Raw genomic sequence first — 19,551 nt, 5'->3', positions numbered from 1 at the left:
TACCCACCAAAGGGCTTTCCTTCATGTTTAAATAATGAAATGCAATGTAATGCCAACAGGTGCTTTTTTTCATGGAGAGAAGAGAGAAGACGGCAGTGTTTGGGTAGGCTGAGGCAGAGCCCAGGTTTTCCCTGCCTCTCCCACCCCTCCCTGTCCTCATGGCTCATGAGCAAGAGGTCACTGACAGCTGGATGTGCCCATCTGCCTGCAATGCCAAGGAGACGAGCACATGGGCACTGGAAGAGGGAGTAACCTGTGTATGACTGGGGTGTGTGTGCAGCGTAGCAGCTACAGTGTCTGGGCAATAGACAGGAGGCTGCCATGGGGAAGAAAAAGAAAAGTACTCTACAGGTCATCCTGGAAGATGGTTGGTATCACTGTGAGAGCATTTCGGTTAACATGCTGCCAAATACTTGACTAAAGCTCTTGGGGCTTCCTGAGCACACCATTTTTCATCTCTCAAAGATTTAAATTTCAGTTTGCTTGGGCAGGGGACTTCTGTCAGTCTGCCAGACTAAAGTAAATATTAAGAGCATCACAGTAGGGAAAGAATATAATGTATAATCAATAAGGGAAATTCTGCCAAGCTCAGCTGGAATGTAAGGGTCAGCTGTGTAAAGCATCACATTCCAGCAACAAATGCAATTAGTCTTTGTTTTTTGTTTTGCAGCCGGAATAGAGTTTGATGGAGAAGTGGAAACTGACACAGAGAGTGAAGGTAATGTAGAGATTAACAAATGTGGTCTTGTTTGAAATACAAGAGGTGATACCTTTTTTTTTTTCTCTGACTTATGACTTGCTCTACAGCATGAACTCTTTCATGAGCTACTTGCAAGCAAGCAGATTTTTTCCTTTGAGGTTTTACTTAAAACAGTGATATGTAAACCACCATTCTTAAGCAGTCTGTCCTCTTTTATCCATGTTCCCAGAGTCAGAAGCTGTCAGAGCCCACTCTCCTTGGGGGTCAGCCCCTAGTAAATCAGACACTGCAGTAAAGCACCACCCTGAGCAGGGCTGGGGCTGCTTTGCACTATACTGAAGTCCTGCTTGCCTTCCCTGTAATGCTTGCTTAGACCATAAAACACTGGGATCTTCATTAATGACAGCCACAGAAGATAACAATGAAAACGGATTGAAGAGAGATTTAGGACTGTGAGGGAAATAGGAAAAAGCCCGTGACAGGACTAAAAACACCTTTAACTCTGCATGGATCGTGTATCTAAAGTGAGAGAGCTAAGAGATAAGATCATAACAGCAGTGGATAAGTGATACAAATGTAGCTGTTACTGCAAAAACAGTTCATAACTGTGCCTGTATTACTCACAGAATATGAAAAAGTAAGCAGCAAACTACTGTGACTTAATTTTTTAAAAAAAAATCATATCCACCTTTTCTATATAGGCAAAAAAGGCGGTAAGATAAAGGTAACAAATTGATGTTTCATATTTAACCTAATACTTGATAGGTTGCAAATTTTAAAAAACCCATTTTGGCTGTCCAAAATTAACATTTTCCCAGAGAGTAGATGGTCCTTTGATCTAGATAATTGATCAAAATTCACTTTAGATGGATCATTACATAGTAACTGAAATCTGCATAATTGCTCCTGAGAAATTAGTTGGAAGCGCCTTCTCATTCCCAGTGTCAAATGCAACAACCACTGCCTACTAATTTTTTACCACTAAAAACCAGGAACTATTTGCTTGTCATTAATTTCTAGCTTTTCACCAAACCAAAAATTCCAATACTAAAATTCTTTTTTGCTTGTGTTTTTCTCACCTTTTGGGGTCCTCATTTTACACTCTGGACCCCATTCCTTCACAATTTCCTTCTTCCATTACATCTCCAACTCTTTAATTTCATCAGCCAAAAATTTTGGAAAATAAGAAGTCAGAATACTCTGGAAAACTTAATTTTAATTGGCTTGGTAGTGAAAGAAACGGAGAGACTTGGCGGCTTTTGAAATTTTTTTCCCCCTTTCCATAAAATTCTGCAATTAAATCATGCTCCACTTCAGTTCTTTAAGCTGGAAGCATTTCTGACTTCTGGAAAGAGGAGGTTTTTAGTTTTCAATGCCAGTAAGAATGAAATGTGCCTCAAAGCACATTTCATACCTGGTCTTTTTCTTCTCTGAATGTAAACCATCCAGTATAAAAGAAAACTCAGAGAAAGAAAACTGGATACTGCCTGTGTTGTGCCTTTTCTCTATATAAATAGAAGAACTCAATTTCCAGCCTTGAAAAGTAAACATCTTTCAAGGACATCACATCAACAAGCAAACTACACATTGTGTAACAGACTGCAATTTCTATTTCCTTTGTTCTGGTGTGTTTACAGGTCAGGGAGATATCTGCCTGTGCTGTCTGATGGATGGGCTTTTGCATTTGTAACTAATTCCCAATTTTCTTATGGTCGCATATAAGATGCTGATATCCTAAATCGTGCTTTCTTAAAAGGGAATTGCACAACCAAAGAGTTCCACCTGGTTCTTGGATAGGGCATAACACAAAGCCCAACAAGACCAACAGGCACCTGCTCTTTGAATTTGCCAGAGTTTGCATCAGGTGTCCTAGCTGTCCATGCTCTTCTGATGAATCTTTATTCTACCAGCATGGATTTCCCAATCTAATTGGTTTTTATCACTTGCAGAAGATGAAGTAAAGGACAAGAAAACTAACAGACAACCCCTCAGGGAAACTGGCAGAGCAAGCAGACTTCAAAGCAAAAAGCAAGAGAAAAACAAAGAAGTAGAAGAAGACAAAGAAGAAGATGAGAGCAAAGAGGAAGACAATGGCAGCCAACAAAACAGAGCTTCTAGGAGAAAAAATTACCAAAGGAAAAATGGAGATGGAAAAAAAGCGAGAGAGGAAAGAAGCCAGAAGAAAAACAGAGGCAAAATGGCTCCTAACAAAAATCAAAAGGAATCAGAAAACAAAGAAAAGAAAGCAACCAAGAGTGGGAAGGAGGGGGAGAATAAACAGAAGAAAGACAGGAAAAACAGGTAATTAAAAAATCCTTGACTATGGTGCCTTGTTCAGACTGGCAGCAATATTGACATGCCAGTGGCATATGGATCAGAATGGCAAAACCAATAGACTGCAAATAAATTTCTGCTCTCCTAAAAGACACACAGTGGAAAACAGTGTAAAACTCCACAAAATCAAACTGTTTCCAAGTCATTATAATTTCTCAGCCAGGATCAGGTCTATGCATGTAGTGGAGTCTTCGTACCTACAGCCAGGGGTAGAAAAGCAGCCCTGAAAGAGGCACCTTGAGAAATTTGGGTGTGAAGACTTTTTATTTGGTTGGTCTATGGAAACATTCTAGTTAAAATGGATCCTTTGTGTTTTCAAGTCTCTTCCTCCTCTTGCTAGTCCCAACCTTCGATTTCTCCCCATATCTCCCATTTTATTATAAAGGCATGAAAACCATTTTTCGAGAGCCAGCTGTAGCTCTGGTAGCTGTAGGCAATGTTCTATAGCTGAAATATGGCCCAAAGCATGACAATGAGTGAATTGTAGTGAGGCACAAATGCCTCCTCGTTATTTTGGCTGGAAAGTGCTCTGCTCTGAGTGTGATGGGCAGGGGCATCACACTGAGCCAGGGGATGTTTGGGCACTGTGCCCACATTGGAGTGGAATCCCCAGGGCCAGCAGCAGTCTGCCTCCCCCAAACAAGACCTTCCCTCTAACTCCTGTGAGCTTTTCTGTGTCCTTGATTTTGTGTGTCTTCCAGTATTTCTTCTGCTTCCTCCGACTCATCTGATGAGGAGTCACTGTCGGAGGAAGAGCTCGCGATGCTGAAGGAGCAGGTGGAGCAAAAGAAAAAACTGATTTCCACCATGAGGAACAAGCCCTGGAGGATGGTGAAGAAGCTCTCGGTGCTCAGGTACCCATCAAAAGGGGAATCCCCACTCCTGGGGTCTCTGCTGACTGTTGTCTTTCCTTGAAATTACATATTTGTTGCTGCTGTAATACCACAGTGTCAGAAAAATTGACCAGCAGAACCTGGCCACCCGGTCTGGGTTCAAATGATCAGAGTTAAAATGTGCAATCTGATTTTCAGCCTCTGTAACCAAAGAACAGACAAAGTGCAAATCTGTTCAACTGATACCCATGGCCAGGACATTCTACCCTCGTATTTAAAACCAAACGACTCACTACAGTCAGTCTGCTTGTTAAAGCAAACTCCATGCCCTGGCTTGCTTATTCATGTCTTTTGTTAGACAGAAATCAGAGCATAACAGAGCCATGTTAGTGCACAGTCCTGAGACAGGGCTTCTTGGAAAAAATGCTGTGTTCTTTTCAGAGGTTTATGGAGCAAAGATAAATCTGCCACACAGCCCCTGGTGAAGGTGGAAAAAAGTCAGGCAGCAGCAGAGACCCCTTAGTGCTGGGCAGTGGGGGACAGTGGGGCAGAGCAGACCCAGATTTAGGAAATCAAAACTCACGGGTTGACAGGGAATGGCTCATAACAAACCATTCCTTTGTCAGGGCAATAATTCAACTCTCAGCTTTACTGCTTAAGGAACCTCTGAAAACTCTCTCTACCAGGAGAGATGTCAAAATAGCATTGCAAAGTACACATACATTTACTTTTTAACTAAAATCACATCTATGTTAAACCACCACACAGCTCCACAGGGAGTGGTGGTTCCTCTGCTCCATGTTTGCTGAGAAGTTGCTCAGAGCTGTAGGGACTGTGCTGTGAAAGCAGACAGTCACCATGTGTCTCTGCTTCTCTCTTTTACACCCTGAAGGCCAAGACATGTTTTATCTTCCAATAAAATCAGGAATTGTGAACTCTGCCAAATACTTCTGAAAATCTGGGTAAAGGTCTGTAACAGGGCAACTGTGTTAAAGTAGCTTCTCCACCTCACAGCTGTGCTATGAACCTGAGCTCATAACAAGTAAATTCTTATGGCCCTAAAATTCCAAATTCTGTAAGAAAAGGAAAAAAAAAAAGAGCAAAGCAGAGTTATTTCTGATGCATTTTTTTGTTTTTGACTACAATTCTACTTAGTATCATGTTTGACAATGTACCTCCATACTTTTATTTTATTTCTGAGTTATAGCAATCATCACTACCTACTAATGAACCTAAACAAAACTGTTATATTGCTTATGAGGGGGTCTCCAGAAAGACTATCAGCATGCTGTACATTCATTAGGTATTTTTGGTTGCGTAAACTCAGCCCTAAGAGAAGAAATTATTATCCCCAAAGAGGGATGTAAAACACAAAGGGAGAGAAACAGTATGTTCAAGACTTAGAAATCTCACTTTAGGTTTGCAAATGAAGTCACAGGTGATTTTCCCAAGGTCATAGGTTGACCTAGCCAACTATTTATATCAAGGGGAAGTCCATCTTTCCCACAGGCTTAGGACGGCAAAAAACCTCCCAGCTACTGAAATTTAATCTTTTCTCATTGGCAATGCCAATATACAATATAATTTTATTCACAGCTCAGCATACTCAGCATAACAGCATTTACCTACACTATTTTCTCTGTATTTCCTTTAGATATCCTAGTGTGAAACTAATTTCATTTTGCAGCTTGATTTTACTCCTGACTAGCATACTCATTCCTCTGTCACTGAGATTATCCCCTTGGGCTGTTTGCACATGTCTGATATTTATCCTGGGAGGTGTTCATAAAAGGAAACTCTGCATCCTCTTGGAGTTTATTTCACTAGGCAATGTTATTTTCTTCTTGACCAATGCTTCAGGAGAGAGAAATTATAAAAGGCATGCAGGCTGAGAGAGCTCTGCAATGAGAGAAATGGGCTGGCTTTTAGTTTGCACGCAGGGAGAAGTGTGGAGCAAGATTTGGGGCACTAACAATACTTAAAGCTAATATAAAACATCTCTACATGAATGTGAGTGCTTTAGGGACCTGATAGCTAGTCCTGGGTGGGTATCTGATCTCTGCATGAAAGCACCTGACCAGCAGAGAGCAGCTGGGGAGAGATACCAAGTCCCCACCTTCCTAGCAGCACAGTTGCTTATCCCACTGGTGCTAAGGACCCTTTGCTGTTTTAATAACCTGCTTGTTTATTTTCCAATTAGGGAGGCACAAGATTTTGTAGAGAAGTTCGAAGGAGCACTGGGAAAAGGAAAGGGCAAAAAGTTGTATGCATATAAGATGATGATGGCAAAGGTAAGTGCTACAGTGATGTCAGGGAAAGGCTTGGATACTCAGTTATGTATTCAGCACATTTTTAGGTGTATTGACCTCTCTTTGGTGAAAGAGGCACAAGGAAATCAGAATAAAACTTCCTGCCCACACGCAAAAAAAATACTAGCAGGCTTCAAATCTCTGACTATTGCAGAAAGAATGGGGAAATTTTTCCCAACCTGAACCTCATTGTGACGTTTCCTGAAGCAAGGGAGGGTTTACAGGAGCAGGGAAAACCATGGCTTTCTGGCTGCAATCTCCAAAATCTTGATAGATGAGAAAAGATATCCCTAAATGGGAAAGAGACTCTGCCAAACTCTTGCACTACCTCTAGTCCTGTAAAATTTCATCTTCTCCAGTGATGAGGAGATAACAGGGAGAACGACAGCAGTGTTTTGAGACTGAAGTTGGTAGCCAAGTTGCATGTTGTCATGGAGATTATATTGAGAAGTGCAAAACAGAGCCAGACTTGAGATTATGAAATCGATGTGAGTTTAGCTGCTGGCCTGGTGAGGATAGATTCAAACTCGGTATTTTATTAAACTAAATGTTGTTTTAAATAGAGTTTGTTCTGAACCAATTCTTTCAATATAGAGCCAGGTCTGAATTTTCTACCCCTATAAAATCTGATCAATCCACAGCATAACTGTGGTTTTCCAAAAGCCTGGAAAGGTTAAAACTCTTAAAACTCAAATCATAAATGTGAACACTTGGGAGTGGGGGGGATTTTTGGTTGAAGAGAGTTTCTAAAATAGTCCAAAAGATAAGATCCAGACCAGAGTTCTTGTTTTGGACTTTACACCTACACCTAACCATGCTACCAGACTGATATTAGAAAGCCCTGCTTCGGAGCAGACCCCTCTTCACACGTCTCTTCTCACTGCAATGTTGTCTTGTTTCAGAAATGGGTGAAATTTAAGAGAGACTTTGAAAATTTTAAAACTCAGTGCATACCCTGGGAGATGAAGATAAAGGAAGTGGAGAGTAAGTTGAAGTTACTGTGTGGTGGCAGTGGACATTTTCTAAGATAGCCTTGTCTTCATACAAACAATGTTCCAGCTTCAAGGTCCACATTCTCCACTCATCCTGGGCATCAGAGCCAAACAAGGAGCACACACCCCTGGCAGCTCCAGGTGCTGCTCTCTCCAGCAGTTGTGGGGACTGTTGGGAGGCTCATTGGAAAGAGACCATGAGTATTGGGGAGACCTGAGGGTAAAGGGTTGCTGAGGACAGTTTAACCCTCCTACACTTCTAACCATGAAATGTCTTCTGTCTTAAGGTCACTTTGGCTCCTCCGTTGCTTCCTACTTCATATTTCTGCGGTGGATGTATGGAGTAAATCTTGTCCTTTTTGGGTTAATATTTGGACTGGTTATAATTCCAGAGGTAAGTGCTTAATTCTCCTTTCAGTAATGTCTTGCCCTTTGCTTGACACAAACAAGGCATTGACAGTACAAATGCCTTATAACAGGCATTGCTTTAGAAAAAAGAAATGCCTGAGGACAATTATTTACAAAGACTTACTGACACACAGGAGCAGAAGTCAGATTGATATCAGGAGACATAAAATGCTATCAAAGATCTTGCCCATCCAGCAGCTGAAACAGGGGCTTAGCAATCTGTCTAATTCAAGGCTAGTTTTACATTTTGACTAAAGTGAAGAAGACGACATTTCTATCCCAGGCACAAGATCCAGTCTGCATGAGCCACAAGGAATGGATCATGCACTGAAAATAATGAAATACCCTCACTTTTGGGCCATCTGAGGGGCATGGCCATGGGGCAGCAGTCATGGCACAGCCCTTCAGGGAACAGACAATTTCCCAGCACTTTGCCAACTAACACTTGCTTGGGAAATAACCCTTTTTTATACTTCCAATTCATGTGATTCACAAGCAATTGTTTTATTTTTAGTTTTTTTATTTCTCATTCTTCTTGGAGAATGAAAAGGATCTCATAGCCAACTTTATATGATCGTTTATTGAAGAATTTTTAATGTAGCCATTACAGCTCTGGCTAAATTACTTAGTGCATTATTTAAAGGCTGTGCAATCCACAGACAGTGGCATCTGTTCCATTCAACGCAGAATTTTATGGAGGAAAAATGCACAGCAGAATGTCTCCTGAGGACCATGCTTTTGTTGTCCTGAATGTGCTTGCTCACACTATCGAAAGGGAAAGCTCAGTTTCCTCCCAGGGCGAGGAGACATAACCATTTGTACTGAACAATACAAATGTGTTTGGTTAGGAACCACGCATATGGCAGGAGCTTTGTTTCTGAAACACTGTTACTCACTGCCTGCTGAGCTGTTACGATATGGAAAGTAGCTGGGCAATAAACATTTAATCATAAATTATTTTGAGTGTAATTAGATAGCCCTAAAAAATAAGTGATAGATAATATGCTAGGACCTTTCTATGAATGCTAATGAGATATTTTGGTAGAGGCACCAGTCAGCTTGTTTAGTAATTCTCCATAGCCCTTGGCATTCTTTGTCTATACTTCTACTGCTGCTCCAGCTACAAGACCTGCTTTGCATGGTGTCATTGGGACAGGCTGTGCCATGAAAACTATTCTTTGCATCTTTTTGTCATACTTTTTTTTTTCCCAAACCTAATTGCCTTTACCTCGCCTTGAGAACATCTTTTGATTCAGGACTGAAAAATACAAATTATATTGCAAGCTTGACCCAGTGCTCTTGACTTCTCTCAGAGGAGGAGCTCTGCATAAATAGATGAAGCTAATCCCTTTACTGCATTAGGCCCATGAAGTTCAAGCAAAGAACTCCTTGCTAAACTAAGGACATTTCAACTGCAGAAGTTCATTGAAGAATACAGTTTCTCCAAAAATTATTTCCTGTGCAACAGATGTGGCCAGGGAAAGGGAAGTCCTCTGGTTACTTGCATGAAATTAATACTAAATACTAACAACAAATTTAATACTGTACATTAATAAATATACTTAGTACTAAATATTAATATATACAATTAATACTAAATAACTGTAAATTAAATTAATGCTAAGTGTTTTTTAAAAACTGCTGCTCTAGCATTAAAAATAAAATATATATCAAAATCAACAGAAAAGGAAAACCAACTGAAAGCAAACCAAAACAGACTCATTAAGAAAAAAACATAATAAAAACTCTTTGGTGTTTTATAGTATATATGCATCACTGTTATTAATGCTCTCCAGGTCCTGATGGGAATGCCATATGGGAGTTTGCCAAGGAAAACTGTACCCCGGGCTGAACAAGCAACAGCTATGGATTTTTCAGTTCTTTGGGATTTTGAGGTAAGCACATGAGTGATAATCATAAAAGATCATTTGAATACCTCCTAAAACCCCTCAGAAGTTAGTGGTGCTAGAAGGATGAATTTGCTCCAAGATAAACGAGTGGAGCACCTATTTCTTCCAGAAGAAGTCTGGAAAGCCTTTTGTTGTAACAAAATCTCTGTGGATGCTGAGATTTCTGGCCCAAACAGCATGTCCACATGCAGACACCTGCATATGGATTTGAACCACTTACATATACAAATGTGCTGCTTGGCATACATCACGTGTGTGGAGACACAAAAGCCATTTTGCTTCCAACTGGAAAGGCAGCAAGCACCCAGGTGAAAGGCTGGAGCTGCTCCAAACCAGGCAGCCAGACAGAGTATTCAAGTTGCAGACCCCCTTCACAAGCAGGGAACACCTTGCCAGACCACTGAAAGTGATTGGGAAGGGGATTCCTCCCCATGTCCCTGCCCTCCCTGTTCCTCTGAAATACTTACATGAGACTGAAGTGGGATCCAAAGTCTAGGACTTGCATCCAAAGGAAAATCCCAAGTTTCCAGCCATCTCTGGGTGCTTGCCTGCAATACTAATTCACCTCCCATTCCAGTTACTTTGAAGAGATTAAGTGTTTTTAGGAGACAGCCCAAGGAAAGGTATATGTGCAGGGAGTGAAGACTTTCGGATGTAACCAGTGCCTTGGGATCTGACTTTCAAAGTAGGTACTTCTGGAAATATTTTTTTAATGTTTGTCAGCACTGGCTCACGTGCTACAAGCATGGGACCTCATGCTACAGTCCTTCTGTAAGGACTTTTTAGCTCATTTACTGAGCTAAAAGGAAAAAAAAAGAAAAAACCAACCAATCAAATAAAAAACAACTAACCAAAAAAAAGAGAAAGCTACTTTTTTGTAAACCAGATTATTTAAACTAATTTTATTAATAAAGCTTCAAATACTGGTGTCCAGGAACCTGCCAGGGCCAGGCCTTCATTTACTCCCCGTAGTCTGCTGAGGATCTTTTCAACTCTTCCTCTCCCAGCACTTTCCCCCACTGCCAGAATCCAGAATTCAGAGGTGAATTAGCAACATTTTTAATAGCAGTGTAAGGAATGAAAATCTCATTTGAGCAGTGCACTGTAAAACACAAGAGGTAGCATTTAAACTCATTAAGTCAGAAGGGGAAAAAAAGCAAAATAAAACTCCAAAACAAACAAAAAAATCTGAAGGAGTGTTGATTAAATGCCGCTGCTGATTTTCTCTGGGAGTCCATAAGTATTAGGCTTATAAGTAAGGAAACTTGTCTCTGGATGAGGCTGTATGCTTCCAGGAGAGGCTTCCTCCCACGATCTGACAGTCTCCTGCCTCTGGCTTGGTGCACACATCTACATTCCCCTGCTGTCACTGAGGTGTTGGTTGTCTGAACCCCTCTGCTGTACAGGTCCCTGCCCATTACCCGTTCCCTTCCTGGCTGACATCAGGGAGCGATCATTCAGGCTCAAGAAGCATCTCCAGCTCTAGGGTAACATTGTACACCAACATTCCTCTGCAGCAAGGAGATGTCAAATGAAGCCCTGTGCAGAGGTTTGCCCTGTGAAAATGAATAGGCTTATGCCAGCATGCTCCACAGGGGACGTGCAGGGGGGAAACATATATCAGAGAAGGCATAAATGAAGAGTCAATACCATTACCCTGAAAAAAACCTCTCAGGAGAGAGAAGCTGGGGAAATGTATGCTTTGGGAGGAAGGAGGTCACATGACAGATTTCTAGAGTAGAAAGGAATAAATCTCACTTGGACACCAGACACCATGTCTCACAAAAGGAGTTTAAAGAACATACTGGATGATGTGACCAGAGAAAATAATTTTTCAGTCCCTGGCATCTGAAGAATCAAGAAGACAAAAATTAGGAATTACAACCTGATAAACAAACTTCACAAGCACCTTCCAGGGACATAATATTTTACAAGGCTTTCTTCTAGCACACCTCCCCAGCAGATATTGTGTCTAACAGGCTACAAGCCCCAAGCAGCCGTGCCAGCCGTGTGCCAGCCACAGGCTTGCTGCACTTGTAGAAACACACAGAGTGGTCCTGGACCTGTGTCACAGCACTTTGTGCAGAGCAAAAATGCAGCTTCTGTGGCACCTGGGGATACCAAAGCTTTTTATTAGGTTAGGAATACAAAGCCTAGAGTTTTGGGGGAGATTAGTTTAATTGATCAAGTGAAGGTGGTCAAAGAAGAAGAAAGGCCCAGAAAGGTTGTGGGAGTTCCGTCCTTAGAGATTTTCAAAGCTCATCTGGACATAGCCCCAAGCCACAATTCCTTTTGCAAGCAGCTCTGCTTTGAGAGGGGGGCTTGGCTAGAGAACCTCCAGAAGCCCCTTTACATGTAAACCTTTCAATGTCTCTAGACAAGATCCATTACACAGGCTCTGATACAAGCTTCAAGTTATGTCTTTCCAAAGGCTTGCTCAGAGGGGAGCTTGCTGGCCATGATAGGCCAGACTAGGTACACTTAACTTAAGAACTGAAAGACAAGGGGCAAAAAAGTAGAGAAGTGCAATGTGCAGTGATACACATTAACTTAGATGAGATATGACAGAAAAACAGGGAGAGATTGCTAATGCAGATTAGGTGATCTGCATGCTCATTGAATGCCTAACAGATTGCACAGCAAAAAATAGATCTACTTGAGACAACATGGTTGATACTGTGTCTGAGCTCTGCTTTCCACAGGAAAGTAATGCTTTGATTTCACTCTTTAGTTATATTTGCTCTGCAGGTGGCAACCAGTAAAAGGAACTAAATCTGCAAGGCACTGAGCATCAGCTGCCTCCTACCTGAAAGGAAAAGTTTCATATCATGGTAGGAAGGTCCTTTGCTGCAGCTTTTCTACAAGATCTGAGTGTTTGATTATTGGCTTAGAGAAGCAGGTGGGCTACAGCCACAAAGAGCAATAAGGATGCTTTTCTGGGAGGGATGAAAGAGTGATGAATCAAAACCACATTTTAGTTTTAAGCCACTATCCTCTGACATGTTCTCCCTCATCTTGCCTCTCTTAGGAAGATAAACTCTTAAGAATATGGCTTTCAAAGGTGCCAGGGCAGCAAACAGAACGAGACCCTAAAAACTTTTCCAAATTGATTTTCTTTGTTTTAAATCTTCAGTTTTCTCTAGAAACCCCTTTCCTGCAGAAGAAAAGCCGCACAGCTTACATAGGATTGCTTTTGCTTTACCTCCAGGGCTACATCAAATACTCAGCGCTCTTTTATGGCTACTACAACAATCAGAGGACAATTGGCTGGTTGAAATACAGGCTGCCAATGGCATATTTCATGGTTGGGATCAGCGTGTTCGGCTACAGCCTGATGGTTGTTATAAGATCGTAAGTGCAGCTGACACTACACCCTCTGCAAAATCCACCCAGATGTGTCTCACAGCTGGTTTCCCCTCCATGGGCACCCAGACTTGGTCCAGCCTTGGCTGGATGGAGGGGGAATGTGGGGAAAGGGGAGTGTGTGCCTGCTGTTTTCATGCACTCCGCCTCCCCATCCACCACCCTGGCTCTGATGGGCGGGGGGGCCCTGGGCACTCCCCTGCCTCATCTGTGTAGTCATGTGCACTATTTTGAACCCTTCCTACTCCAGCCATCTTCTTCCTTCTCTTCCTCTCCAGATCTCTTTAACCCTTCCTCCAACATTACTACAGGGCGGTCAAACAGGTAGATTTTGTACAGGAAGGAGAATTTTACTTACAGTGTGTTGCAAAGATTCCTGATTCATGCTTTCATTGCAAAACAAACATTCCTGAAAGACAACATGGGTCCCACAGACAGTCCAAAGGTTGCACAAAAGAACCAAATGCTACACGACTGTATTTGTTGAGTCCCTAAACAATTCAGTGGAGTTTAAAAGTGGCCACAATTTCTTTGTCCCTTGTGCACTGTCCCCAAACACCAGTGAGGCTCCCACAGCATCCTCAGAGCACTGAGGATGCAGCCAAAGCACTTGTCAGTGCTGTAATGGTCTCTGCGAAGTTAAAAATAAAAAAATAAGCCCCTTTATCTCTGCCTGAAGGACACGCCATGAAAAGGTCTTCCTTTTCTTGGAAGAAAGGATAAGCCCATGGATTTGTATTCCTTGCTGAAACAGGCCATATTGCCGTGCAGCAGAAAGAGCTTCTTGAGCCTTTGGCTGGAGTGGGACATGGGGATTTGCTGTACATTTGCCATGAAATTGCAGCATCTGTTGTCTTGCCTTCCTTGAAGGACTAGTGCTAGGAACTCAGGGGGGACTTAGAGAAGGATTTCAGAGATCAAATAATAGAGAGGAAACAGCAGAAGCCATATCTGCTCCTATGCTGATTAACAAGAATAATCCTTTTTCTCTCTCTGCATGACTTGCTGCAAGCTCTTTGGCTCCAGCATTGTGCAGCAAGTGAAGTCTCACTAAAACTTTGTGCTGCTGTGGGTGTACTGGACAGGACATGGGGGTTTTGACTAAATTTAACTAACTAAAGGTAGCCATAACCATATACTGCAGCCTTGGACCCAGAAGCACTGTAAATAGACTTTCTTCAGGCACCAGCTGGACAAAGCAATCCTTAACCTCCTTAATCACCTGTGCTGTTTTTTCTCTGTATCACTGTTTTTAATAGAAAAACTGCATAGTCCTGACAGTTGACAGTTCAGTCCTCCTTAGACCTAAAGTCCAATGGCACATTTCAGTCATTCCCAAACCCCCACTCCATGAACGAATGCCCCACTCCATCTTACCCAAGCTTTGCAAAGCTGAAGGGGACGTGGTGGCTCTGTGGAGCACTGTCTGACCTTGTCACTGCACACATCCTTACGCAGGATGGCACACAATGCCAACGAAAGCACAGCAGATGGGGATGATGACAACTTCATTTTCAGCTGGAAAATGTTCACCAGCTGGGACTACCTCATTGGCAACCCAGAGACAGCAGACAACAAGTTTGCATCCATCACCACCAGCTTCAAGGTAGATCTAACTGTCCTCTCCCTGCTCCTGGAGACACTCCCAGCATCTACCAATGACAGAGATTTAAGGGGAAATCTGGATACCTACTCAGCATCTCTCCATATGAACAGGGCATGGTGCTGATCCATGGCAGCTCCAGATTCCATGACCCTCTTCCCCTAATTCCCTTCTTTAGACTTTTAAAAGAATTCATATTAATTTAGAGCGCAGTTCCCCTGGGATATGTCAGGCTCTTTGCCATTTGATAGCTTTCAGTCAAACCAGGATGCCTCTATGAAGCTTAGTTTGAATTTAACCAAAACTACCAAGTTGGATATAGCCAGAATACCAAAAGATTGCATTTCATAGGGTGAAAAACCTTGTGATGTTGCCTTGTGCTTGGTGCTGCAAGATATCCATTCCAATTTCTTGAGCATCTCTGTTGTTTTTTCAGGAGTCTATTGTAGATGAGCAAGAGAGCAACAAGGATGAGAATATCCACCTGAGGAGGTTCCTGCGGGTTTTGGCCAATGTCCTAATCATATGCTGCTTGTGTGGGAGTGGCTACCTCATTTATTTTGTGGTGAAACGCTCTCAGACGTTTTCCAAAATGCAAAACGTTGGGTGGTATGAAAGAAATGAGGTAAGGAAACTTTGCTTCCAGTCTTCTGCTGGGATAATTTCCTTTGGACATCAGAAAATTAATTGATGGTTGAGGACAGCATCCAAGCCAGGGGGATTCCCTACCAGGGCCCAGGAGTCCCCTTCAGTACCTTTGCACTTGCTGTAGCTGCAATGCACATTGATCTCACAGAAAGTTCCTAGGGCAAATTAACAACTCCTGCAGAGAAGGGAAAATACTCTTATAATAAATCACTAGAAAAGTCAATAGCTTTTCAGCACTTTCAGCACCAGTCATATAAGTTGCATTATAACACTTACAAACTCAGTTGTATTAGAAAGCTCACTGGGTATTAGAAATGTCCATAATCAGACATAACTCTAAAATCAAGTCCTTGTCATACACCTTGAATAATGGGAATAAAATTTCAGAACCTGCAAAAAAATTTCAATTGTCAAAGTTTTCCTGTGCCTGATTTTGGAATGAGAAATTAAAATCTTTAAGCTCTCCATATACAGCAAAAAATATTTCAACCTATGGAAAGTTCAATTTCAATGTCTACTGCATTGTCATGTATTTATATATCAAAGCCAAATTAAATTCAAAGCCATGCGTTTTCAAAATTCCTTCAGAAAACTTTAGAAAGATAGCAGTTGCTTACAAAATGCTTTGATTTATCACAATACATTTTTCCCAAAGAAAAAAATCTTATTAAAAAAAAAAGTTTAATGTCTGATGTCACCCTTTCCTGGTGATAATGTGAGCTCTGAATAAATATAGTGCTGGGTACTGTTACTTCTCCTGGAAAGAAAAGCACAGAGAGGAGTCAGAGACTGTCTGCACCTGTACAGACACAGGCCATGGGCCTCTAGGGCTATGAAAAAATTCAAAGCCTGTAAGTTATGCCTGAGCTAACCTTGACTGGCCAATGGCCTCATTGACCACAGTATAATCTAGTATCTGACATGATAAAGAGGAACAAAGGCACCACTGGCACATATTTTCTTGAGCTGCAAAACTGAGATCTCGGTGTGCTTCCGTTCAAGTCTGTAAATGCCTTCTGCAAAAGCAAAGGTGCTGAACGTGGAAAATAAACATTAGCATTGACTAATTATCTTTATGCACACAAGCCAAGTCTTGCGCTTCCTCTGAAACTAAAATAAGAACCTTGAAGCTGATGCAAGCAGTACTGCAAGGTACTTGAGGAACCTAAATATTCATGAGTCTGGACTGACAGGAAGCAAATTCTTTGGAGCTCATCCCTTTGAGATAAGAGCAAAAGTGCTCCTGCAAGAGCAAGTCGTGCAACCTGGCCGTGAAGTCTGACACTGTGCTGCCTGCACACCAAGCAAAGTGAGAAGCTGAGTTTGCTTTGACTCCCTCCCCTTTAGAAAACCTTCAGAAATATCCAACCAGTTGCTGGCAGCTCCCCTTCTGCTCACAGTAAGATAGTCACTGTTGTTACTTATTAGCAGTTATCTCATTTTCCTCATGTGGCAGGTTGAAATTGTGATGTCCTTGCTGGGCATGTTTTGCCCTCCGCTGTTTGAAACCATCGCTGCCCTAGAAAATTACCATCCCCGCATTGGGCTGAAGTGGCAGCTGGGGCGGATCTTTGCGCTCTTCCTGGGCAACCTCTACACATTCCTGTTGGCCTTGATGGATGATGTCAACGAAAAAGTAAGAGCTGAGCCAAAAAGCCACGGTCAGATAGCATTTCCCAGAGTTGAAGGTGAACACACCCTCTGCCCACAGCCAGCAGGGGCAATCACCCCTTCTGCAGCAGGTGCTTGCTCCGTCCCCAGTCCTCTTGAGCAGTGCCCCAGGGAGACTCGCAAGCACAGTCTCTGGCTTCTCTTCACAGCCCTGAAAAGAGCATAGTTGTTGTCTTGCTATAATCACAGCATGTTAGGGTAATACTATATTTTTCTCCATCTGACACTGTTTGCAATTTCTATTACTGCAGACCCTGAGGATACAGTTTATAATCCTCTTCCCCTGCCTCCCCTTTTTAACATTATCCTGGTAGCATGTTGTGGGCAGATAACTGCAGGAAAGGATAAACGTCTAACTTATCCACAGAATAAATTACTCTGTTTTAAACTGAGAATTAGAGGAATCGAGGCAGTTTGCTCTGCCCTGAAAAGTTATGAATAATGTGAAGGAGGAGGACTGGATGAAGGTTATGTCTGCATACAGGAGTCTTGAATGAGGTCTGACACCTCAAAGTGCAGGGAGCACATTGCTTGTTCCCCAAAAAGTCAGGGAGCCTTGACATGCCCTCAGCTGCTACTCCCCTGCTCCTGGTAAAAGAGGAGTTTCTTTGCTATTGCCAGCACTGTAACTCTGTCATAGACAGATGTTTATACAAGGGATGGTAACTGGTAAGGAGGAGAGAGGAATTCCAAGCCTTGGATTTCTTCAAACACCTCCATGTTTTCTATTTTCTGATGGTTTTGTCTGGGGGGGTGGGGGGGTGGGGGTGGGTCTCTTCATTGCAGCTGGCAGAAGAGGATGTGGTAAAAAACATCACCCACTGGACACTACTTGGTCACCATAACTCGTCTGCAGGGAATGACAGCACTGTCACCCCACCTCCCCTTGACCCTGCAGATGTGCCCAGGGGACCCTGCTGGGAGACAACTGTTGGCATCGTAAGAAATGCATTATGTAGCAAGTCTCTGTGTTTGTTTGGGACGGTCCATTTTTGTTCTTCTCATTGTCTTTAACGTTTCCAGGCTCAAAGTTTTCTTCACAAACAGCAGCTCTTTCTACCTCTCTCATACAGCATCACCAAAGCAATACAAGCCCTTGGCCACAGTTCTCAAGCCATGGTGGTGAAATCCTCAGCTGGAAGCAACCAGGGCATGCACAGCTCTGAGGCACTGGCTGTGAAGAGCACAAAAGGCCAGGCAGTCTGCAGCCACACCTGCACCATATTCTTGTTCACATCATGACTGTGCCTTTGAAGCAAACCTCTCTTCTCCGTTTATTGTTGCACTTGTTCCAGAGAGGTTTTGGTGCAGGCATAAAACCCAACCAGAGAACACGCCTCAAGGGAACTCCTGACATGTCCCAATCCATAATGCAGCGTGAGGCCATGGGATGAAAGCAGAATTAGGCAAAAGTAACCCCCTTGAAAGGCAAACAGAATGGCCTTCAAATCAAAGTTTCACCACACAAATCCACCGTGCAGCCTTTACCTTGCACCAAGAAGATCTGCAGCCAGACTATGCACGACTTATAAAGTAAAAGCAGTTGCTTACTGGCTGAAGAGATAGTTAGGGCTTGCAAAACTACAAGGCTATGCACACAAGACATCTTCAAAAGCCAAGTGGTTCTCAGTTATGTGGGAAAAGACCAGCCACTGTCACCCCTCAGATGGAGCTGATCCTTGGTGCAGCTGAGCTATCATTCAGCAGATCTTTGGGTTTTTTCCCCCTCATACTTTAAAAACCTTTCTTGTGTCTTTCCTTTTGAATCCTTGGGCCACCAGTTATTTCCACCCTATGAGTTTTACTTCTGCCTGCAATTTTATCTTTCTTGTCTTCCTATCTCCTTTCTCTATACTTACACACAGCTCGTTTACAGCTGAACAATTTTCTTAGGAGTCCTCGTAAAAGTTACAGAGCTGAGCCATACCAGAGCTACACCCAATCAAAATGACTGAGGGCATATGTATATTTTACACCAGCACTACAGCAGTATTAGCATTCTGCTCCCACTTTCTGTGCTGCCACACCATGCAGTGCAGTCAATAATGCCAGCAGCAGTTATCAGGTCTAACAGCTATAACAGAGCTTGTAGCTCCCAAGCACAGAGGTAAAGCTTAGGCACTGCACAGTGTTTGAAAACAGGCAGGGAGTTTGCTCAAGGCATGCTTTTCTGAAGATTACTGTCATATAAAGACAAATGGCTAAATAAAAAATACTGTCTTGAATGCACTACTGAAATTACAGGAGCTAAATGTGAGGTTTTTTCCTTCTTTTAAATTGCAGGAGTTTGTGAGGCTCACCGTGTCTGATATCCTGGTGACCTACATAACCATTCTAGTGGGAGATTTCATCCGAGCTTGCTTTGTCAGATTTGTGAATTACTGTTGGTGCTGGGACCTAGAGGCTGGATTTGTAAGTATCTTATAGCCAAGTCAGTATCTCATAGCCAAGAAGATAAAATTAATTTAGGGAAATTGGTCAAACAATACAAAATAATTAGAATGATTCCAGTGGTTGTCTGGTATTACCTGATAATATAATTGGTGTACATAACCTATGTATAACTTTTCTGGGTCAATCAGCTCCATCTCAGTAAGAACTTTAGAAAAATGCAGTTCTCCTCCCCATGTGAGACCTTTAATACATGAAGCTTACTTAAAAAAGAAATAAACCAGATGTTCATTCAGTTGTTATAACCCCAAAACCTTGGGCCTTTCTATATCCCTTTTCAAAGCCCCAGACCTTCCTGTTCATTGCCCACCCTGCAGGCAGGAACCTGC

At 42.4% G+C, this 19,551-nt stretch overlaps 1 protein-coding gene across 1 annotated transcript in view; it reads left to right on the top strand.

The window, feature by feature from the left end:
- The first annotated feature begins 321 nt into the window (after positions 1-321).
- The window catches only part of TMC2 (transmembrane channel like 2), a 31,566-nt gene continuing 12,336 nt past the window's right edge, over positions 322-19,551 (top strand). Inside the window, exons 1-14 of the mRNA XM_014878361.2 lie at positions 322-367; positions 671-718; positions 2,650-3,001; positions 3,736-3,888; positions 6,068-6,158; positions 7,079-7,160; positions 7,456-7,562; positions 9,373-9,471; positions 12,695-12,837; positions 14,308-14,455; positions 14,889-15,077; positions 16,557-16,736; positions 17,558-17,710; positions 19,055-19,183. Coding sequence (XP_014733847.1) covers positions 322-367; positions 671-718; positions 2,650-3,001; positions 3,736-3,888; positions 6,068-6,158; positions 7,079-7,160; positions 7,456-7,562; positions 9,373-9,471; positions 12,695-12,837; positions 14,308-14,455; positions 14,889-15,077; positions 16,557-16,736; positions 17,558-17,710; positions 19,055-19,183 — 1,920 coding nt within the window. The remainder of the gene's footprint in view (positions 368-670; positions 719-2,649; positions 3,002-3,735; positions 3,889-6,067; positions 6,159-7,078; positions 7,161-7,455; positions 7,563-9,372; positions 9,472-12,694; positions 12,838-14,307; positions 14,456-14,888; positions 15,078-16,556; positions 16,737-17,557; positions 17,711-19,054; positions 19,184-19,551) is intronic.

The sequence above is a fragment of the Sturnus vulgaris genome, chromosome 1 (assembly GCF_052056855.1).
Source record: "Sturnus vulgaris isolate bStuVul1 chromosome 1, bStuVul1.hap1, whole genome shotgun sequence".
NCBI classification, from domain to species: Eukaryota; Metazoa; Chordata; class Aves; order Passeriformes; family Sturnidae; genus Sturnus; species Sturnus vulgaris.
Note: the sequence above shows the minus strand (reverse complement) of the source record. Positions and strands in the feature narration are given on the sequence as shown.